We start from the raw sequence: 24,235 nt of genomic DNA on the forward strand, positions 1-24,235 counted from the left end.
TCCCAAGAGACTGAGAAAGGTGCTTCTCCACTTAAGTAATTCAGTAGAAATTTTCCCCTCAATTTCAGCCCATCCATTCATTTTGCCCCTGGTTCTGCTATCCTAGGGGTCACCTCTAAAGTTCACGGGTCTAGGAATGTATTCTGTGAGAACTCAATTGGGAACAAGCTGGAACTGCGGCCTGCATTCTGCAGATACACAGGGAGCTAGGGTCCACCTCAGGAGAGAAAGTAGAATGCCTGCATCAAGTATTGCACATGGTCCTTTTTATTTTCTGCAGCAAAAAGGCTTCCTGCCTGCAGACCTGGAAGCCACAGGTAGTCAGGGTCTAGACATGATCGTGATGATGTTAAGTAGCATTCCTGGGGTAGTGATTCTACATAGATGGTGCCGACATTTATGGCTCAGAGCAATAACGGAAAGGGGCAATGAATCACGGGACAGCTCCAGGTATGTTCCAGTTACTGCTGGATTAGGACGGATAGGGTGACTAAAAGGTCCCCAAACTCAAAAGTCTTCTGGGTGGACTCCCGCATTCTGAGACATCTGGTTGACAGGGAAACGCTTCCGGGTGAGGGCTTCCCTGCTGTCAGTTCTTCACATCTCCCAGGCGGAGCTGGGCAAAGGAAGTGGCCAGCTGCAATGCTTCCTGAAGGCAGCCCACATTTTTGCCTGTGGCCTGGGCAGACATATCCTTGCCACCGCCTTTACCATCCATCAGGACTGAGACCTGCTGTACCCACTCGCTGGCTTTTAGGCCCCGGTTGGCTGCATTCTAGAAGACAGGAAGGGGAAACGGTAGTCAGACTAGGAGATGGGATTCAGGTGGGGAATCACAACACCCATTCGTATTCTGGGTGATGCTACCAGAGGCCAAGACTGCTCTACAGGGAAGCAGTTATGGCTACTGTCAAGGTGAACAAAAAGCAATGCCAGGCGTTAGCCAGTAGTTAATACACCCACCAACAAGAAGGTCTGGGGGTAAAAAGTACTGAAGGAAATGACAAACGGAAGAATATGGTCAGTAGTTTCTCATTAGGGGTGCGTGCAAACACGCACGCGTACGTACACACACACACACACACGACGAAGAGCCCCTCTCTGATTTAGCTTCAGACAGTGCTTCCCTCTGCCTCCTGAGTGCTGGGACTAAAGGCGTGCACCAGCACTGCCTGGCTGCAGGTTTTTAAAGTGAGGCCATAAGAAGTTCTGACCTGGGGAACCTGGCACAAGCACGTGATCTTGCCAGCCTCGTTGTCCACTGTGAACAGCATTGCAGATGTCTGAGGAGAGTGCGTCTTGAAAAGCTTCAAAGCTTCATTCAGGGCCTGTGGGGAGAACTTCCTGTCAGGTCATGGCACTGGGGCAGGGAGCCCTATTTCCCACATGGGAGTCTGTGGAACACAGCCCTCAGAGCAACACCCCATTTCCTTTGAAGAGCACATGCTGTCCCCAGGAGCCCACGCAGGCCAAAGCCAGGACCCTGTCCAAATTCTCCCCTAGAGAGCTCCTTCCTCAGGCTACCAGATCTTTCCATGGCTCTGCCTAACTTCAGTACTAAGCACTGGGCCTCAGAGCCACCAGCAGTCTGACAAGACTGGGCGGGAAAACACGAACAGCTGATAAGGAGGGCAGCCCTGGCCCTGGCCCCTGCTTGCCTTGGCTGAGGCACCGCTCTCCATCTCCAGGATGACCAGGGGCTGGTTGGGGTTGCTGTCAATCAGCTGCTTTGTCTTCTCTAACACCTACAAGATCAGGAGAGAGGCTTAGGCCAGGAGCCCAGACCGGAAACCGTGTGAGCCCCTGCTCAGGAAAACCTTTGGGCTCTCTTCCAGCTGCCAACACTGCCAAGACTTACTCGCTTCTGGACATCGGCTTTGCTGGCACGGTCTAGGTCATCCATGACCTTTTTCAGGGACTTCAAAGTCTCTCGTTGTTCATCTTTCTGCCACTGGGGCATGACTGCAGTAGCCAAGGCCTGGAACCACAACACAAATCTGTCCAGGTCTGGGCTTAGGATGAAATTCAAGCCCATTCTACCCCACCCTCCTGTCTTTGAACTAAAGTTTTCCATGGCCAATGTCTGGGAAAACAGAGAACCACAAAGATATCTCTTGGCTTTAAGACTCGTCCCTCTATGCAGGCAGTGGTGCTGCACGCCTTTAATCCCAGCACTCGGGAGGCAGAGGCAGGAGGATCTCTGTGAGTTCGAGGCCAGCCTGGTCTAGAGAAGGAGTTCCAGGACAGGCTCCAAAGTTACACAGAAACCCTGTCTCGGAAAACTAAAGCAACAACAAAGAACTAGTCACTCTACTAATGTGGCCGCCATCAGAGCGGCGCTGGAGAGAAAGCGGCAGTATAAGGAGGGCTGAGTTCTCAGTTGAGACCTGGCCCTCACCAGGCTATGAACACAGCCTTCACAGACTCACTGGAAGCTTAGCAGACCAAAAAATAGGAGCCACTGTGCTACAAACAGTTCAAGGGCAGCATGGTGACATCCTTTCTCAAACAACAACAAAAACCCCGACACCCCACTTCTCCCACCCAGTATGTGGCTCATGTTTGCCAAGATGATAAGGCCAGAGGACAGCTCCAAATCTAAGGCTAGCCTGAGCTATACAGTGTGGGATGGTCTTACTCTTCAGGCTTGATAAAGAATGAACAGACCCTGAAGCCGAGGGCGCCCATCCCTACCTCACCAAGATCAGCAATCTCCCTCTGCACGTCCTTGTTGGGTGCAGTCTGGGCCTTCACTTTGGCTTCCAAGACAGAGAGAGATTTCTTCAAGCTCTCTGCCTTCCTGAGGGCCTAGGAGAACAATCAGAGATGTAGACACCAGAGGTTTCTTTCCGTCAGGAAGCAAGTGCTCCGGCCACACCCCAAGCCAGCAAAGGCTGCACTGTAACTCAGGTTCAGGAGTAACCAGGCACTCATGAGCCAGAAGTCATCTCACATACGCAGCAGGAGAACGCTGACTTGCCCTCCCACACATGGCTGTGCGGGGAGGAGAACGCAGAGTTTATGTATTCTGCCTTCCATGATGCTATCTGTTTTGGCAAATTTCTATTATTATTTTGTATGTGATGAGCGTGTGCGCGTGATCCATGTGTGGGAGTCAGTTCTCTCCTTACACTTTACGTGGGTCACTGGCAACAAACTCAGCTTGTCAGTCTTTGTGGCGAGCGCCATTATGTACTGAGCCCAAGATGTAAAAGATTAAAGACTGACAGCTGGAAATCGTGTGCAGTGATAGCTTTCGCCTGACGAGCAGGGCCCACTCACCAGCCTGACCTCACCTTCTGGGCTTCAGCACCTGTGACAGCAACAATCCTCCGGATACCCTTGGCGATAGCTTCTTCAGTCACTATCACAAATGCTCCTGCGTGACTAGAATTCCGGAGATGCCTGGAAGGCAGAACATAAAGGCTGAAGAGGAGGGTGTCCGGAGCCTGGGTGAGACGCCTCCTCAATGTGAGTAATGCAATCTTTCACAGGAGGGAAAGGCCTTTTTTTCTTTTTTTGGAGACAGGGTCTCACTATGAAACCCTGGCTGGCCTCACACTCAGAGATCCACCTCTGTAACACAAGACACTCACCACCACACCCTGGCGGCCTTTCACTCTGAGGGGACTCTAGGAGCACAGGCCAGAAGCAAAGGCAAGTGAAGGAAGGAGCAGAAGGGAAAGAAAGTTGGGCTGAGCCAGAAGCCGGGGCTTCAGAATGTTCAGACCAAGGCTCAGTTTCCCCAAGTATAAAGGGACAGGTCTCCCTTATAGGGCTGCTATGAAAATCAAGTGAGACGACCATCAAAATGCTGACGTTCTTAATATCCAACTCAGTAATACTGTTAGGAGGTTACACATGACATTTTGATCTTTTGGTGGAACATGGAATGTATTTTAATATACGTAAAAATGTTCATTGGTTGAGAATATTGGAGGATTACTTTTAAAATCTTTTTTAAAAACATTTTCTAATGATTTATTTATTCTTATATTTTATTTGCACTGGTGTTTTGCTTGCGTGTCCATCTGTATGAGGCTGTCTGATACCCTGTAACAGGAGTTAAAGATAATTGTGAAGTGCCATTGGGGGCTGGGAATTGAAACCTGGTCCTCTGGAAGAGCAGTCAGTGCTCTCAACCACTGAGCCATCTCTCTAGGCCTACTTTTAAAATTTTTAATTTATTCTCTTAAAACAAATTGATGTAGAAATAGGTCCTATTCTCTAGTTGCTCGAAGAACTCAAAGTGTGCACTAAGTCTTAATTGAATTCTGAGAGGTTGGCACAAAGTCTTTGAAAGTTATTCTCACGGTGTCATGTGTTTGAGAATAAGTAAGACTCACCTGAAGGCCTAATTCTGCAAGAAAGAGGCTAGAACTGGATCCCTTAGGTCCCCTTGCCCTCTGTATACCATAAATGCTCCCTTCGAGCCTGAGGCTTATAGGAGGCTTTTAAACTAGGCTTAATCAGGCCCGTAAGAATATGCTTCCCACTAGGCTTCTTTTGGGACCCAAGTTGGAAGAAACAAGTGGTTCTCCTGAGCCAGCTGAGCCAGGTCTACCACATGGTCTGCTTAGAAGCTCTCAGACAATGGACTCAGTTTCCCTGCCCAGATGCTGCTCAAACTGGCAAAGGGAGTCATAGAGGCACAGGACCAGAATGAGCCAGGGCCAGAGCGGGAGCTCGGTGAGTACTCTAAAGTCTCGCTGAGTCCTGAATGCCCACCAGCTGCCCTTTGAGTCTGGGAACAGGAACCAGCAATTTTAAATGTGCAGACAGTACTTATCTCGTCGTGGGAACAACCTTTCATTAGAAACCTAAGAAGTGCTAATGCCAGACACACCAAGGGGTCTGACTGGACCAGGAGGCTATGAGAATTCTCAGAAATCTTATTTGACAAGTGCATTTCTGAGGACTTCGTGTTAACCTTAGAAATATGAGATTCTGAGGTTCAATGATAGAACCCTTGTTTAGATCGTCAAAACCCTGAGTTCCATCCAAAGCACGGCAAAATAATAAGCAAACAAGCAAAGGAACATGGCAGTTGGCTAGTCTAGTTTCATATCCTCAAGGTGGATGCTGAAAGTGGGTGAGCTCATCTGCTGCTGTTCCTACCAAGGTACTCACGTTCCTCCACAGAACTCAACAGAAGTAAGGGAGCCGGCAGGCCCAGAGGGGTCATCCAACAGCTCCGACACGGGGACCCCAATGGACACGACTCGCACAGGGTCAGGATAGGTCTCATCAAACACAGCACGAAGGCCCTGGATGGCTTTTGCTGCTGCCAGGGGACAGTCCTGGGTATAGACAGGCTGCCATAAAAAGAAGACAAGAGGAAAAAAGTTGGAATAGTCTCTGAAGGTGAGGAAGCAGCCGTGGAGAGAACATGGGCCTGTAACCCCACTGTGTCTGGCACACACCCTGAGCCTTCTGAAGAAAAAAAAATTTCTTGCAAAACAAAAGAAGCCAGACAGGGATTTCTAACCTTTTTGTTAAACTGCAAGCCAAATCTGAAGTGAAGACACTGTACTTAAGCACAAAAACACTGGCCATCTCTGGAGGTGGGAGGTCAAAGCCCTCCCTCCACATGGCACGGGTCACCACTGTTAACAGTGGTCTGAGAACCGCTGTGTTCAGCATCTGTCTCTATGAACAAGCGAGGATGTGGTACAACAGAGGGGAACATCTGGACTGCTGAGCCTCCACGACAGAAAGTGACGGTGCAGGAAGTGGGAGAACTCAAGACATGGCAGAACCTACCTTAGCTGCCTCGATCATGGCATTGGCAATCTCCTCAGCCTTCTTGATCTGTTGGGTTGACATGGCTCCCTTGGCAGTGAAGTCAAACCGAAGGCGGTCAGGAGCAACCAGTGAGCCTTTCTGGTCCGCTTCCCCAAGCACGGAACGCAAGGCGAAGTTCAGAATGTGTGTGGCTGTATGGTTGCTCATGACAGGTCTCCGCCGGGGCTGCAGAGGGCAGAGGTGGCTGCTAGAAATCTGTCCCCGAGTACTAGGAAGTCTGTTAGATGTTAGGCTGCTTGGGCAAATCCAGCTTTCCCAGCTGTCCTTATGGGGAATACAACTACATTCTGGTCAAAAGGGAGCATGAGGTGCCCTCACGGGATGGGCCCTCCTCCTTCTGCCTAGAACAGGAATGACAAACAAGTCTGATGGACCACACCTGACTTGTTGACTGTCTGTCTGGGTTGTTTTTTATGAGTGTCTCACTGTAGCCTGTGCTGACCTGGAACTCAGAGTTCCACCTGCCTCTGCCTCCTGAGTACTGGGATTAAAGGCTCAAGTTATGCCCAATCTCTTGTTGGTTTTGACAAGTTTTTGTAAAAAGGTTTACTGGAATACAACTACATTCATCTGTTTACACACAGTAAACATATAAACATAGTAAACATACAGTACCACAGCATAGTTGAGAAACTGTGATTGAGACTGTGTGGCCTGAAGAGCCAAAAATGCTTACCACCCAACCCTTTCCAAAAAGAACCTTGCTAACCTCTGGCCTAGACAACAGGTCTCACAGCTACCTTTTTCATCTATGAAATCAAATCCTGAGCAAACCATGGAGATGAACAACCAGCAAGGAGAAGTTGGCAACTCCTATATAGACTTCTATTGAACTTTTATATAACACAAAACACACATTACCGCCTGTTTTTAGTTACTACTCTGGAGCTCTGGCACATACAACAGAACCTAGTTCTTTTCCGTTTTTGAGATGGGGTCACACTGTGTAACCCAGAGGCTGACCTCAAACTCTTGATCCTCCTGCTTAAGCCCAACAACAAGGATGGCAGATGTGTCCACACACTGCCTGGCTTCCGAGTTCTTAATACAGGCCCCTTGGCTCCTGAAAAAGTTCTTGCAGTTTGAAAAGCAATCCATGGGAGAAGGGGGTGGTTCAGAGGACAGGATCAAGATAAATCATATGCATATATGAAATCATCATAGAATAAATAAAACATGTATGGAAAGATTAACTTGGGACCAAGCTTGAATGTTAGCTTCTTCCCTTACAATCTACAAAATGCACCAAAATTTACTACTGTACTTGGCTAAGAGTTTCACCTAGGACAGGCCAGCAAAATGTCTCAGTGGGCGAAGGTGCTTGCCACCAAGACTGACCATCTGAGTTCAATACCTGGAACCCATTTGGTAAGAACATGACCTCCACATGTATGTTGTGGCATGTGCACACAGAGATAAAATAAATACACTTTAAAAAATATTAAAAATAGGCAGGTGTGGTGGTACATGCCTTTAATCCCAGCACTTTGGAGGCAGGCAGAGGCCAGCATATCTCTGTGAGTTTGACGCCAGCCTGGTCTAAATAATGAGTTACAGGGCAGCAAGGTTTCTACAGAGAGACCCACCTCAAAAACAAAACAAAAAAAACAAACAAACAAAAACTCAAAATAAATTAATTAAAAATAAATAAATAAAGTTAGGACCAAAGGAGGTAATACGATAACAATATCAAATGGGGAGCTGTGCAGGGTAGCACAAGCCCAAGATCCTACCACTGGCGGGGGGGGGGGGGGGGGGGGGGGGGGGGGGCGGGACGGGACGGGGAAAGCCTGAGGCAGCAGGGTGCCTGTAAGGCTAGCTTTAATTACACAGTGTTAAAGAGGCAGTCTCAAAACACCTAAGTAAATAAATAAACACCACACATGAACCAGCACATGCAACTTACCTCGTCAATAAAAAGTCGGACACGGTCCCCCACTTTCAGGTTTCCGTAGATTGTCCCTATGTGCAGCACATACCCGCCCCGGACCTGAGCGTTCTTCACTGTGAACTCAGTTTTCTGCAGAGTCAAGGACACCAATAGGCAAATCTATTAATTCTCCTTTAATGTACACATATCCCTACCATTAGATACACATGTACACACACATCCCTACCATTAGATACACATGTACACACACATCCCTACCAATAGATGGTACACATGTACACACACATCCCTACCAATAGAGGTACACATACATCCCTACCAATAGATATGCATGTACACATACATTCCTACCATTAGATACACATGTACACACACATCCCTACCAATAGATGGTACACATGTACACACACATCCCTACCAATAGATGGTACACATGTACACATACATCCCTACCAATAGATATGCATGTACACATACATTCCTACCATTAGATACACATGTACACACACATCCCTACCATTAGATACACATGTACACACACATCCCTACCAATAGATGGTACACATGTACACATACATCCCTACCATTAGATACACATGTACACACACATCCCTACCAATAGATGGTACACATGTACACATACATCTCTACCATTAGATATACATGTACACATGCATCCCTACCATTAGATACGCATGTACACATGCATCCCTACCATTAGATACACATGTACACACACATCCCTACCAATAGATGATACACATGTACACACACATCCCTACCAATAGATGGTACACATGTACACATACATCTCTACCATTAGATATACATGTACACATGCATCCCTACCATTAGATACGCATGTACACACACATCCCTACCATTAGATACACATGTACACATGCATCCCTACCATTAGATACACACACACACACACACACACACACATCCCTACCATTAGATACGCATGTACACATACATCCCTACCATTAGATACACATGTACACACGCATCCCTACCATTAGATACACACACACACACATCCCTACCATTAGATACACATGCACACATACATCCCTACCATTAGATACACATGTACACATACATCCCTACCATTAGATGATAAGCATCCCTACCATTAGATACACATGTACACATGCATCCCTACCATTAGATACGCATGTACACATACATTCCTACCATTAGATACGCATGTACACATGCATCCCTACCATTAGATACGTATGTACACATGCATCCCTACCATTAGATACGCATGTACACATGCATCCCTACCATTAGATACGCATGTACACATACATTCCAACCATTAGCTACGCATGTACACATGCATCCCTACCATTAGATACGTATGTACACATGCATCCCTACCATTAGATACGCATGTACACATGCATCCCTACCATTAGATGATACAATACTGCCCTTTAATGTACCGAATGCTTGACTTTAATCTTCCTGCTGTATCACTCTCAAGCACGAAGACTACAGGTACACAGCCCCACTCCCAATTTTATACAGTGCTGGGATTGAACCCAGAACTTTGTTCATGCCAAGCCGGAGCTCCACCAACTGAGCTACTTCCTCAGCAGGGAACATCTTAAAATTCTCTAAAATGGATCCTATCCTATGGTAGGAATCAGTTGCCAAAGCAGACCAAGTGACTGTTTCATCAGAACCAAACACTAAGCAACCACATGGTGGCTCACAACCATCTGGAATGAGATCTGGGGCCCATATATGCAGGCAGAACATTGTACACATAATAAATAAATAAATAAATCTTTAAAAGAAAAAAAAAAAAAGAGTGGTCTCTGCCAGGCATGGTGATGTATACTTCTCCTCCCAACACAGGAAAGGCTGAGGGAGGATTACTGGGAGTTCAAGGCCGATCTGATCTATAAGAGTGAGACCCTGCCTCAAAAATCTAACCAAACAAGCTGGGCAGCAGTGGTACACATCTTTAATCCCAGCAATTGGGAGGCAGAGACAGGTGGATCTCTCTGCTTTTAAGGCCAGTCTGGTCTAGAGGGAGTTCAAGGATAGCCAGGACTGTTACACAGAGAAACCTTGTCTCCAAAAACCAAAAACCAAAAAAAAAAAAAAAAAAAAAAGAAAAGAAAGGAACAAAACCAAGTGAAAAAGGAGGATCTTTATTATCCTTATTCATAAGGAAGCATGTAGGAAGCAAGTGCTAGCATTTGCATCCTGGCTGCAGGGTTCCTTTTACAAGGGTACCTAAGGATTGAGATAGCCACAGGTGTAAGAAGCAGCTCTCACCAGGTGCTAGTGGCACATGCCTTTAATCAGAGAAAATCAGCTCCCCACAGCCTGAAGTATGAAGGAGCAAAAGAGGTCGGCCAGCCCCACGCCTGGCCTTCCACAGCTAAGAAGGAAGAAGTGTGGCCTTACATCGTCACTGCTGTCATCAGCCTTCACCAAGTAGCCTTCATCGTAGATCTGCCCTCCTTGTTCGGCATAGAAGCAGGTCTTGTCCAGCACCACTCCGCACTCCTGGCCAGTGACCACCTCTTCCACAAACATCCTTTCCCTACGCAGAGCAAGCACAGTAGCCACTGTGGACTCAAACTCTGCTCACAGACAGAAATAGGGGAAGACAGGTCAGTGACTGTTGATAGATTTCTTATATAATATTTGTTATTGCTTCTGTGCTGAGATGAGCCCAGCCACTCATATGTCACACGGGCACCCCACCACTGAGTCATCACCCCCGGCCCAATTCACATATTCTTTTTGTGGATGTTTTGGAGACAGGGTTTTAATGTGCAGCCCTTGCTGGCCTGGAATTCTCTATATAGACCAAGATGACCTCCAATTCACTGAGATCCACCTGCCTCTGCATTCTGGGTGTTGGGATTAAAAGTAACACCATACCTAGTTCCAATCACACATTCTTAATTACCTTGTGCTAAATTCTATTCTCAGCATTAGGTCCTAATTGACTAATTTTATTTTGAAAGCAAGCCCATTAGACTTTATAAAATAATTAGCACACTGATTTCCCATCAGTGATCAATACTCAGTAGGTTGACTAACTGTTCCAGTTTCTAAAACTCAGGGGTTTCCTGGGTACAGGCTTTTCCGTGTTAACACTGAGGAGTGTCTGAACAAACTGGACAGTCGGTCACCCTGTATCTTAGACAATGAACTTGGCAAATCTGATTGTGCCTCATACAGTTGTAAAGGTCTAGTTCAAACTTTCTCTCTCTCTCTCTCTCTCTCTCTCTCTCTCTCTCTCCCTCTCCCTCCCCCCCCCCCTCTCTCTCTCTCACACACACACACACACACACACACACAAAGCTAATGGACTTGGGTTGGGCATGGTGGCACACACCTTTTAATCCCAGCACTTAGGAGGCTATAACAGGTGGATTCCTGTTGAGTTCAAGTCCAGCTGGTCTACACAGGAAGTTCTAGACTAGCCAGGGCTACACAGTGTGACCCTGTCTCAAAAACAGTAGACTAAAACAAACAGCCTCAGTATGTAGATTTTGATGTAAGATCTCTGCCAGGGCCCATGTAGTGCATATTCATATTGTTTATTTAGATTCTTTAAATTTCTATTATGCCTGTGCAGAGTTCAGCAGCCACTATGATTGTTTCAAGGCCAACTGCCTTTTTTGCTGTAAGGTGCTACAATTAAGGGGAATTGGTTTAATTATAGTTAGAACCTCCCTGTGATTTTTTTTAAAAAACAATTTTCTGTGACTATATTTCAAAACAGTTAAGGAAGGCACCAGCTAAGGATGCCCGTGAGAACAGAGAAACAGTCTGGAGACCGATCTCCTCAAACTCCCCAAATCAAGAGGTGGGCAGCACGGAAGCAGGAGAAGCAGCAACAACGTACCGTAGCTACCGCTGGAGTCTGAATGGTAGTTGTACTTTGGAGAATCGTCTGTGGCCTCCAAACCCTTTGCCCGGAGCTCTTCAATAGCATAAATGTCCAGCATGATGAGGTCTTCCCCACCTGCTCCCTTGCCCTGTGACTTCAGCTGTCAAAACAAACAAACAAAAAAAATAGTTACCTCAATGTAGGAGAAAAGAGAACTGAGATTTGCCAAACTATGGCCAAGGGTTTTGTTTGTGGCTTTCTTTTACTGTTGTTGTGGCTGTTTTTGTTCTTTTATTCTTTAGGCTTTTTGAGGGGCCCACCACCCAGCTCCCAAATAAATCACACATGGAGGCGTATTCTTAGTTATGAACGCCCAGCCTAAGCTTGGCTTGTTTCTTGCCAGTTTTTCTTAAATTATCCCAACTACCTTTATGCCTCTGGGCTTTTATCTTTCTTACTTCTGTATCTTTCCTTCTCATTGCATGGCTAGTTGGGTGGCTAATCTTAGCACCATTGACATTTCAGGACGTGACCAGCCTTTGTTTTGGGGGCTGTCCTCCTCTAGGCTCCACCAAGGAGATGATGGGAGCATCCCTCCCTAGTTGTGCAAAGTAAAAATGCCTTTAACCCCTTTAACCCATTATTGCCAAATGCCCCAGGACGGTGAGAGCCACAGTCTAGGGAAAAGTCTTTACGGAAAAGAAGGCAAACTGCTTGGCACCAACATAGGGCTCGCCCTTCCTGCCCACACTACACAGTCTTCTCTTTTTTTGGTGTTGGTGGTAATAAACATAGAGGCCATTTCACTAAAAAAATAAATAATTGGCCAGGCAGTAGTGGTGTATGCCTTTAATCCCGGATTCCAGGATAGTCAGGACTGTTACACAGGGAACCGTTTTGAAAAACCAAAAAAAAAAAAAAAGAAAGAAAGAAAGAATGTTAGGAAGGAAGACAGGTGCTCAGCACACCAATCACTCTTCACATTCTCTACCTGGGCCAGTTTCCTCTCTTCTTCAAAGCCATCCATATCCACCACAAGGCCTTTCTCTTCAGCAATCAGTCCAGTGAGATCCACTGGGAACCCATAAGTGTCATAGAGGAGCCAAGCAGTGTCTCCTTCAGAGTACAAAGGGATTGCGTCAAAATGGCACGGACAAACCCCTCCTTACCCACTCCAAGCCCTCCCAGGAGGCTGCTGAGAGAGACAGAGTGAGCAAAGTTAAGGCAAGCCAAATCTTTTATTTTTGGTTGTGAACCTAGCCTTTAACGGCTGAGCCATCCCTCCAGGCCAGGCAAGCCAAATCTTTTAGGACTGTGCAGAAAGCAAACTGCTATTTCTTGATCTGAGTGTTATGAATGAGATCGATAATCATTCTCTTTAAACATTATACTTCAATAAAAATAAAATAACCAGAACTGGAGAGATGGCTCAGATGTTAGGAACACTTACTTGTTGCTCTTGCAGAGGACTGGGTTTGGTTCCCAACACCCATGTCAGGCTACTCACACCCACCCACTAACTCTAGCTTCCCAATGTGTCCAGTGCCCTCTTTTCTCCTCTATGGGCACTGCAATCACATGCCAAACCCACACTCAGACACACATACATATACACATATAATTTAAAAAGTTTTTAAAAAATTATGGGGGAAAAATACCCTTAAAATAATTTTTCTCAGCGGGTGGTGGTGGTGCATGCCTTTAATCCCAGCACTCAGGAGGCAGAGACAGGTGGATCTCTGTGAGTTCGGGGCCAACCTGGTATATAAGAGCTAGTTCCAGGACAGGTACCAAAAAGTACAGAGAAACCCTGTCCTGAAAATTAAAAAACAAATTATTTTTTTCAGCTGGCGGTGACAGCGCATGCCTTTAATCCCAGTACTCAGGAGGCAAATGCAGGGGTATTTCTGTGAGTTCCAGGACAGTCAGGCTACACAGAGAAACACTGTCTCAAAAAACAAATAAACAAACAAACAAAAACAAAAACAACAAAAAAACCCAACCAACCAACCAACAAACAAACAAATTAAAAGTTAAAAGTTAATTTGGTTGGCTGGTGACAGATAAAGCAATTTTCACGATGTACACCAAATGTTATTTCTATATTCAGACATAAATACCTGTTTGGCACTCAGGAGGCAGATGTAGGTGTCTCTCTGAGTTCGAGGCCTGCTTAGTCTACAGAGCGAGTGCCAGGGCTACACAGGGAACCTTCGGCTTGCAAAACCAACCAAACAAACAAAACAAAAAACTCCACTTATTTGTGACCTCATGCAAATAGAAGAAAATCCTGTTGTTGTGTGTTGGACACACACCAAAATCGTTAATGTTTTCCTTTTTGAGATAGTATTTTGCTATGTAGCACAGACTTGACCTTGTGATCCTCCTGCCTCAGCAGGCTGCGATTACAGGTGCCATCGTGCCACCTCCTAACAGTGCTGTTTTGCCGCTGAGAAACGTACTTGGAAAAGGTACTTATCATTCACTTCTGTATTGTTTGAACACTTTTGCTCTCCAGGTCTTTCTTTACACCAAAAGCAGCTTAATTAAAGGACTTTCAACCTTGGCAGAGGTTGAGAAACCACTCCTTCTCAGGATTCCCTGTGCGTGGTGGAGAAAGGTGAAGGCTGGGGCTCACCAGGAATGGTCTTGCAGTCTCCTAAGCTCTGAATTTTTCGGTCCAGGATGCGCCGCCCTCTGCTGAGTGTCTTGAGAAACTGTACCTCTTCTTCATTAATGATATCTTTCACCATGTCTGGGTCCTTCTTTAGCTCAGGAAATGCATCTCCCTGACAAAAGAGGTTCAGTGAGGTCGGAGACTATTCTATGACACAGTCCCTTCTTTTTTGAGATGGGAAATCACTATGTATATAACCCTGGCTGACCTATAGCTTGCAATGTAGATCAGGCTGGCCCCAAACTCACCTGTCTCTGCCTCCCTCCCAAGTGCTGGAATCAAAGGCATGCACTACTATATCTGACACCCATGTCGTAAAATATCCATTAACAGGGCTGGAGAGATGGCTCAGTGGTTAAGAGCACTGGCTGCTCTTCCAGAGGTCCTGAGTTCAATTCCCAGTACCCACATAGTGGCTCACAACTATCTCTAGTGGGATCTGATGTCCTCTTCTGGCATTATGGGGTACATGCAGATAGAGCATTCATACATAAATACATCTGTAAAAAGCACATCCATTAACAGTACGTTACCACCCACCATATGTCTCTTAGACTTTCTCCACGTACCAAGGACTGTACGACAACATCAACTAACGTAGCAAAGAAACCCCTGCTGGCATTCAGTTTCTCATGGGAGTATCGAACAGCTCTGCGCAGAATCCGTCTCAGCACGTACCTGTGAGAAGCATACCTTAGTATCTGCTAGGAAACATCCCCAGCTGAGGGCTCCATGGTAGCTCCCTCAGAACTCTACTCCAAGCAGAACATGAACTTTTGTTCCCCTCTGCTCCTGCAGAATTTCTGTTTGAGTACCAAGTCAAAACCAGACTGGTGTATGAAATCATAGGCCAGTTTGTCAGGAATGCAGTTTGCTGGGGTGGGCCAAGATCCTGTCTGACACCCTTAGTGCCAGTCTCCCCTCAGTACTTAGTAGAAACTGTTAAATTAACTCCCTTTATCTCTTAAAAAAAAGGGGGGGGGGGAAGGATCCCTTTACCTACCCAAAAGACAACAACAAAACAATAATAAATATAGTATTAAACTCCACAGTCAGAAAACTCATGCTATCAGTCCAAACCCTGCCCAGAGTTTGACTCACCCCCGTCCTGTGTTGTCAGGCCGGCCGCCATCGGCCAGTGCCACAGTGATGGTCCGAGCATGGTCAGCCAGAACCCTGTAGGCCATGTCAATTCCGTCGGCATCCTCAGCCCCGACTTTCCCAGTGTACGGCCGGGCACCTGTACCCTACAGGTAAACAGCAGAAGAGGCCGATGAGACAGACAGTCCTGCTGGTGCTGCCGTTCCTAAGCAGGATCCTAGAAGGGGAGGGGTCTAGGAAAGGGTGACTAGGGAACTCACAGAGATCCTCCTGCCTCTGCCTCCCAAGTGCTGGGATTAAAGGCATGTGCCACCACCGCCCATCAAGGATGACTACCTTGCCACAACCCACAACTCCAAGAAAGTGATAGTGGAGAAGCCAAAGAGCATCAAGCCAGGCCCTAACCCCAACAAACAGCATAGCATTTGCTTATTCAGAGAAGGGTATGCTAGCAACAATGAAGTAGGCGGATGGCAACAAGTACTTTGGAAAAGCATACAGCCATTCATCTATGATGGCAGTGCTTATTAAAGTCCATCCTGCAAACCTTCAGAGAGGTGTCCACGCTCACAACAGGCTCAGTACCTTTTGAATGGCTTCAAAGTACGGAACGAAAAGGTCAGTGTCATAGTTGGACATCTTGTTCTGCAGCACAGATACCAGTCTTTCTAGGCCCATCCCTGTGTCGATGCTTTTCTTGGGAAGAGGTTTCAGAAGGCCATCAGATTCCCTGTAGGATACAGAAAGGAAGTTGAGGCTGCTACCTCTCTGGGCCCTGTTGGTTAAAAGTCACTTAGCAATGTTTCAAAGTTACTATTTGCCCTTGTCTGGTTTGCCAAGAGAGGGGTAGATACATATTCAGCACCCTTGACTTATTTGTTATTTTGGGGGGACTGGCAGTGGTGTTGAGATGGGGGGGTGGTCTTCTCTACATGGCCCTGGCTGTCCTGGATTTCACTATGTAGATCAGTCTAGCTTTAAATTCATAGAGATCAGCCTGCCTCTGCCTCCTGAATGCTGGGATTAAAGGTGTGCATCACGGTGCTCAGCTCCTTATTCTTAAATAGAAGGCAAATGACTCAGGAAGGTGTTATATGAGATAATATTAGTTTTTCAAACAGGTACATCCTGCTGTAGGGGATCAGAATGGAAACCTGACAATATAAATTTAAAGAAGTGTCACATGATTCCAGAAGCATCTGAAGCCAGCACCAGGGTTGCTCACTGCCTCCAAAAATAAAGATCCAAACAACCTTCAGCCATGAAGCTGATTTCTCTTTCTCTGCTTGGTTATAGATAAAGAACCGCTATCAGCAGGAGGGAGCAGGGCCTGCACTACCTGTTATACTGGATAAACACAAGGTTCCAGATCTCTAGCACATTGGGGTCATCCTGGTTGACGAGGTGTGCAGCGTCTCTACCACCAATTCGGTCATAGTGGATCTCGCTGCAGGGACCACAAGGGCCTGTGTCACCCATCTCCCAGAAGTTGTCCTTCATGTTGCCAGGGAGGATTCTGGCATCATCCAGTCTGCACAGAGCAAGAAAGGAAAACCGATTTGACACCATTAACAAGAATCTTTCCAAGACAATGGATCCCTATGATTTCTTAGAAAGACATCTCCTTCTCTGGCAATTACTAATATTGAACCTAAATTCAAAACCTACTAAGGATGAAGAATATAATTCCTCACAATGCTACAATCATAACCCAATAAAAATGTAAAGATACAAATAAAGTCTAGAAAATTTATAATAAAATATTTACTTTGAATATGAATATAATTTAAGCAAATGTTTCTTTTCTTTTTTTTTTTAAATAAAAGACAGGGTCTCACAACATAGGCCTGGCTGGCATGAACCAGGCTATTAAATATTTTAATATAGAATTAAATTTTTTTCTTTAAAAATTTATGTATATGTGGGGTATGGCCATGTGAATGCAGGTCTCTCAGAGGCCAGAAGTGTGAGATCCCAAAGGGATGCTTGTTGTGAGTCACAGCATCAGGACCAGGAACCAAACTCCTGTCCTTTGCAAGAGCAGAATGAGCTCCCAACTACTGAACCACCTCTTCAGCCCCCTTACCCTAAGTTTTGCCAAATCTGTTTGCACTCCAGATCTGGCTCTAGGCCGGCTGCTTCATCTCCACCAAAGTAAGTAACATAGAGTCTTTCAACTGGAATACCAAACTCTTGGGTGAGAAGTTCCAGGGCCATCTTACATGCCAATTCCTACAAAAAGAAAGATACAGAAAATAGATTCAAAACCACAGTATCTTCATTATAAACTACAAAGATTCAACTTATATAGGAAATAGAAACTAAAACCATCAAATGATAAAAGTTTTCTAGGGAGTCTTAGAATTAGTAAATGCACTTTATTCATTGCTGAGTCTTCTAAATGTTGTTTCATCTTTTAAAACAATAAAAACGAATAACTCCTTTTTGTGGAAATTAGCCCCATGTTAAAAAATTAAAACAAAACAAAAATTTAAATCACCAATATTGAGCTTACCTTGAAATAATCTCCAAAAGACCAGGAGCCCAACATCTCAAAGAAGGTGTGATGGTAGACATCTTTGCCCACGTCATCCAGGTCATTGTGTTTGCCCCCAGCCCGGATGCACTTCTGGGTATTGGCAGCTCTGCTCAGCTTCGCCATAGGGTGAGATGGGTCAATTGTGTTTAGGAAGATGGGTTTGAACTAAAAAAGAGAAAAGAACAGTTTAGTTTTTAAAGGCCTGCAGGCTAAGTCAAGTGTCCATCACCTGGCAGGAAGGGGAACACGCAAACTGTTCTTTGGATTTTGAGAGCCTGGACACTTAGGAAGCAGGAATACGACAGAACCAAGGTAGAGACCACCAATCTTGGAGCAGCTTCTCTCTGGACCTAATTCTCAAAAGGTCTCCACCACTGCTAGTAATAATTCCTGCACATCTGCAAGCGAATGTGTGAAACTATTTGTAACTAATTGTGATGTCCAGGTCTCAGTTCAGTGGTTCTCAACTTTCCTAATGCCGAAACCTTTTAATTCAGTTGCTCATGTTGTAGTGACCCCAACCATAAAATCATAAAATCCCTAACTGTAATTTTGCCATGGTTATGAATCGTAATATAAATATCTGATATGCAGGATATCTGATACGTGACACCCCCCCCCCCGCAGCAACAGAGAACCACTATCTTAGATCACCCTTCTAGAAGAACTTGTGTAACAAAGGGATATTCTCACTTGGGAATAAAGGTGACAAGAAAAACACTGAAACCGATTAGGAGTGTAACCCCCACTAGCTGAGATGGATTGGACACATAGGTTTGATATGTCCCTGTTCTGGGGATTTATCCATTCACACTATCCATGCGTCATTGCTAGTCACACAGCTTTGTGTAATTGTTCTCACCAGGCCTGTACAAGTTGATGTTTTCCAACTTGGAAACCAGTAGCTACTTGTGACTATGACAAATTAATTAAGATTAAATAGGGGGGCCAGAGAGATGGCTCAGTATTTAGGAGATCTTGCTGCTCTTGCGGAGGACCCAGGTTCAGTTCTCAGCACCTACATAGTAGCTCACAATTATCTATTAAGTCCAATTATAGGGGAATTCAACACCTCTTTTGACATCTGTGGGCACGGCATGTACGGGGAGTGTATAAATATGTACGAGTGCCTGGTGGTGGCAGCACACGCCTTTAATCCTAGCACTTGGGAGGCAGAGACAAGCAGATCTCAGTGAGTTCGAGACCAGCCTGTTCTACAAAGTGAGTTCAAGAAGAGAAACCCTGTCTTGAAAAATGGTGGGGGAAAAATAAAAGTATAAGCAACACGCATACACATAAAATAAAAATAAATCAATCTTTAAATAAAGATTTTAAGAGGTTGAAGAGATGGCCCAGGGGTTAAGAGCACTTGCTGTTCTTGCAGAGGAACCCAGGTTCAATTCCTAGCACCCACATGGTGGCTCTATCATCTAAAACTTCAGTTCCAGGGGCTTTGACACCCTCTTCTGGCAGACATACACATTGACTGCAAACAAAATATTCATACACATAAAAGAAAATAAACACTAAAAAAAATGTTTGCCAGGACCAGATGTGGTGGTGTAGGCCTTTAATACCAGCTCTTGGAAGGCAGAAGCAGGCAGATCTTTGTGAGTTCTAGACCAGTCTGGTCTAAACAGTGAGTCCCACAGGACAGCCAGAACTATATAGAGACCCTGTTTCAAAAAATAAAACAAACAAAACCAGCACTTGGATGATGCAAACAGGCAGATCTCTGAGTTCCAGGGCCAGGTGCTCACACATACACATAAGAGGGCTGAGGATAGAGAGCACTTGCTGATCATACCTTGAAGCCCCAGGACCTTCTGGGTTCAATCCCCAGTAAGAAAGGAAAGAAAGAAAACATTCTATCAGTGTTTTGTCTGCATATATATCTGGGTATCATATGTGTGCCTAGTGCCCCAAGCGCTGGAAGAGGGTACTGTAACCCTAGAAATGAAGTTACAGATAGTTGGGATATGTGGATGCTGGGAATGGAACCTGGGTCCTCTGGACAAGCAGTCAGTACTCTTTAAGTGCTGAACCATCTCTGCAGCCCCTAAAACTTCAATAAAAAGTTTTTTTTCCCTCTCAGTAGAGACAATGAAAAGATGAAAAAAATCTTAAAACAATTTCTTTTGGACACCAGCTTTGTAGCCACGTCTTTAGTCCCACTTTCTCAATTGCTCAGTAAAGTAGGGATTTCCTTTTCCCCTTTCTGTCTCTGCTTTAAGCAGGCTTTTTCAGCTCCTTTGGACTTCCTTACTCTCTCTGTCTGCCACATGGCTGGCTAAGCACCAGGACACGACAGACAGCTTAACCCAAGCAGCATGGCCTTTTACTCCCCTTCTCCTCTAGGCAGCTGCTACAGATGTACAGCCTGCCTCTTCTGGGGTTCTCTTTGAAATGCTGAGAAAAATTGTCCTTGAGCTCCAATAATTTATAATAATAATAATTTTCTTTTAATTTAAATCCTTTGAGACTGGGTCTTACTGTATAGTCTAGTTTTAACCTTAAATTCTTTCTTTCTTCGGAGGCAAGAGCTCTTTATTACGTAGCCCTAGCTGTCCTAGAACTCACTATGGCCTCAAGCAGAGAACCACCTGCCTCTGACTCTTAACTGCTGGGATTAAAATGCATTTCTACACCCAGCCTATCACATTCTTGATCTCAAATGCTATAAAAATAATCTCTTCAGGACTCATTAAAAAATGAATTTATTGGCCAGGTGGTGGCACATGCCTTTAATTCCAGTACTTGGGAGACAGAGATAGGTGGATCTCTGTGAGTTCAAGGCCAGCCTGGTCTACAAGTGCTAGTTCCAAGACAGGCCCCAAAACTACAGAGAAACCCTGTCTTGAAAAACAAACAAACAAACAAAATTCACTGGCCAGGCGTGGGAGCCATCTTCTCAACCCTCTTCCATCTAAACAGAACCCACAAGCAGCACTGTTATCATCCTTCAAAAACCCGGGCTCACCATGGGAAGCCACACAGGTCTACCTGGTGACAGGACCCGGACTCTGGCTGACCCCAAGAGCTGGCCTTTAACTGCTGCTCTGCTGCCTTCAGTCAGCCAGTCAGTCCAAAAGAATGACATCTTTACCTGGTTCATGCCTGCGTTGGCGAAGAGCAAGGTGGGATCATCCAATGGGATGGTAGCAGAGGAGTGAACATAGGTGTGCTCATTTTTTTTGAAGAAATTTATAAACCGCTCTCGGATCTCTCTTGCCGTTAGCGTGGACTCCATCTTGAAAGTAACCTCAGGGAACTAATAGGAAGAAAGAAAGAAAGAAAGAAAGAAAGAAAGAAAGAAAGAAAGAAAGAAAGAAAGAAAAGAAGAGAAAGAAAGTAGGCATTACACAAGATTCGTGGCATCTCAAGCCAAGTCAAAGAATGGCAAAGGTTAGCTTTTTTGATTCTAAAATCAGTGTGTTGCAATGTCCCAGGGTATAGTCATTGTCAAAGAAATACTTTTGCTGAACCAGCAGAGTGGCCCTGACCATTCTACACCTGCCAACCTCAACAGACATCAAGGAGAGCAGGTGACTTATTCATATTTTCATCCATTCTACAAAATACGCACCTGAGCATCCACTGCCAGGAATCAGAAAAGAAAAATGGACCTCATGAGGAAAGGGGGATGCTCAAGAAACCTGGATTCTGATTTGAATCCTTGAAGGGTCACTTCAACAAAAGGAGGAGTCTGTATCTACCGGCCTCTGATAATCTTTCAAACTCTTTCTTTGTTAACCTGCATCCCGAGGGTTGTACACGGTTCCAGATCGATCCCCAAAGCCAGAGAAGCTAGGTTTGGACTGACACTTTCATGGCAGTGAGCCCAAGGACAAGCCTATCTGTGTCACAGGCTACCCTAAAGTATCAAGGATGTACCAACCTCTGGGCTGGAGAGATGGCTCAGTGGTTAAGAGCACTGGCTGCTCTTCGAGAAGACCTGGGATCAATTCCTAGCACCCACATGGCAGCTCACAACTGTCTAACTCCATTTCCAGGGGATCTGAAACTCTTGTGTCAATGTACATAATAAAATTGTGTGTGTGTGTATACATACACGCATATAATACATTAGAATTATATATAATATATATACCTTATATATATTATATATAATGTTCCAAAATCTATGTAGCCTGAAATCTCTAGTACACTAGCTGGGAAAGGGTTTACTAAAAAGCACTGGGGGTGTAGCTCATTGGTAGAGCATGTATTCTTTTAAAAAGAGCATGCTACAGAAGAAAAGCCGACTGAATAAGCCCAGGGACTCAGAAGAGAGGCAAGTTGAAAAAGGCAACTTTGCAGCTTCAAAGCCTTTGTGTGTGTATTATAATGTCCTGGAAAGGCAGGTGTGCAGGGGCAGGGGGTGACAGGCTTTGGTGAGTGTACCAGTTATGGTCAGTGCTGTAATGTTCTGCACTGGTTGTCCAGAAAAGCAAGAACTCTCTCATTCATATTATCTAAAAGTCTCTAGGATTCTAGACCCAGCTCTAACCTTAGTGCCTCACTTTAGCCTGAGTTTAGTCCCTGAATCGAACAGGATTTTGCGAGGATCAAAAACTAATGAAATGGATACTATTACATCAATAAGCATAGGGTTTAAAGATATCCACACAGGACAAGACATGATGGCTCAGACACCCACAACCGGAACTGATTTACAACTCAACTTCGCATTCAGACAGAAGCCCCAAAGGGACAAAAAGATGGTAAAAAAAAAGGCTGAGTGGAAAACCAGACTAGCATTCCTGGGTCTCGATGAAGTTCATAAGCAGTCAAGGCTAAGGTTTTCAGAAACCTTATCACATCGCATTTTTTCTCACCCCTCCTCCACACGCCTCTCTCAACAATGGGTGCAAAAATGAATTTACCTTTATAACAAGACATAACTGTTAAAGAGAAAGTTACATTCCAAAGAACACTTGAATTTCCCGTCTTTGCTTATTCATTCAAAGTATTGGACATGTATTGTATGCTGCAAACCAAGATGGAGAGGCAGTCAGTGCCCTCTACAGGGAGACAACTATATACAGAAATAACAAGTGTTAACTAGGATCTAATATGTTAGTTATTGGTCTTATAGAAAAACTGAAGACTGTTCAGTGCTGTGTCGCCAGTCAGAGAAAAATCCCAGTGCTCAGAAGGCTGAGGAAGGGAAACCGGTGCCTTAGGCCTGTGATTCCAGCACTCAAAATGCCGAAGCTGGAGAACTGCCGCAAGTTCAAGGCCAGCCCGGGCAACAGAGCTGAGTTCAGGCCCGCCTGGGATAAGGTGTAAGAACCTAAAAAGAATAAACCGCGGTGTCTTTCAGCGGGACTTTACTCAGCTGGGTCACCCTGGTCTTCAGGCCTGCACTCCCAACCCCAGCAACCGCGATCTTCCCAAGGTCTTGGTCCCCAGCAAGTCACCCGAGGCCGCACCACCTTCAGCGCTCCGAGAAAACAGCAAAAGCTACTCTGAGTCCATGCTTCTGCCGAGCCTGGGGCTCGGTTCCAGCCGCTCCCCAGGCCAGGGGCGGGACGACCCGGCAGCCGTGCTGCGGCAGACCCTCCCCCTCCGGGCGCAGGCTCTTCTCGTAGAGCTCTCCAGGCCCTCGACCTTTTCTCCAGGGTCCGGGTCCTCGCCCGGAGCCGGCAGACAGACGACCCCAGTTACCTGCTCCCTCTGATGCGCAGACACACAGCTATTCCCACCCGCCACAACCGGCGCCAGACCCGTACCTCGCCATCCAATCAGAGCGCTCTTATGAAAAGTGCTCCGTTACGCCTTGTCCTCAACAGATATTATTGGTCCGCTCACAAGCCAATCATTCGGAGCGCGAATGAGTTTACAAGCCGGTTTCTGGGAAGGCTGCTGGGCTCGGCTGATGCAATGATCAAGAAAGCTGGGACATGGGGAGTCACATGACAGAGTTGCCTATTGGCTCTAAGAGGCCGACATTTTGGGCTCCATTTGCAAAGCCCTAATAGTCTACAAGAGGGATGAAAACATAAATTTGGTGGCGATTACATATTATGACATAGCACTCCTGTTTTAACTGCAAAGTGGTGTACAGACCTCCAGGGTTCTTTATTTGGCCTTTTGAAACAGGGACCAGACTGGGTCAGGGGGATTTTCCTGCCTCCCTGCCTGTCGAATGCTAGGATTACATGTGTGCACCAATCAAAAGTGCTGTCACCATAAATAGCCCTGTATTTCTTGTTTAACGGTACTTTGGACTGCAGTAACTGCTTCAACCACGCCAGAGTTACCAATACCTCTCTGTTTGAGACAGGGTCTGAATAAATTGTCCAGATTGGCCTGGAACTTTTCAGTCTAGTCCCAGCCTCCCAG

At 45.6% G+C, this 24,235-nt stretch overlaps 1 protein-coding gene across 3 annotated transcripts; it reads right to left on the bottom strand.

Moving 5' to 3' along the window:
• Positions 1-244: 244 nt before the first annotated feature.
• Positions 245-23,636, bottom strand: Aars1 (alanyl-tRNA synthetase 1). 3 transcript variants are annotated; one of them, XM_048437248.3, is made up of 21 exons: positions 23,558-23,636; positions 20,994-21,158; positions 17,864-18,052; positions 17,435-17,580; positions 16,688-16,879; positions 15,934-16,078; positions 15,349-15,494; positions 14,817-14,925; positions 14,209-14,359; positions 12,562-12,686; positions 11,586-11,730; positions 10,130-10,308; positions 7,712-7,825; positions 5,764-5,970; positions 5,131-5,315; positions 3,297-3,405; positions 2,695-2,808; positions 1,859-1,978; positions 1,659-1,745; positions 1,215-1,328; positions 245-775 (listed from the first exon to the last, which is right to left on the bottom strand). In XM_048437248.3, the coding sequence occupies exons 2-21, from the start codon at positions 21,135-21,137 to the stop codon at positions 590-592; spliced, it is 2,907 nt and encodes a 968-aa protein (XP_048293205.1). In that variant the 5' UTR covers positions 21,138-21,158; positions 23,558-23,636; the 3' UTR covers positions 245-589. The 3 variants fall into 3 exon arrangements, with proteins under 3 accessions (XP_048293205.1, XP_048293206.1, XP_048293204.1); XM_048437249.3 differs by lacking the exon at positions 23,558-23,636 and adding an exon at positions 23,326-23,345; XM_048437247.3 differs by lacking the exon at positions 23,558-23,636 and adding an exon at positions 22,774-22,906.
• Between the last annotated feature and the right edge of the window lie 599 nt (positions 23,637-24,235).

Source organism: Myodes glareolus, chromosome 22 (assembly GCF_982192425.1).
Source record: "Myodes glareolus chromosome 22, mMyoGla1.1, whole genome shotgun sequence".
NCBI lineage: Eukaryota > Metazoa > Chordata > Mammalia > Rodentia > Cricetidae > Myodes > Myodes glareolus.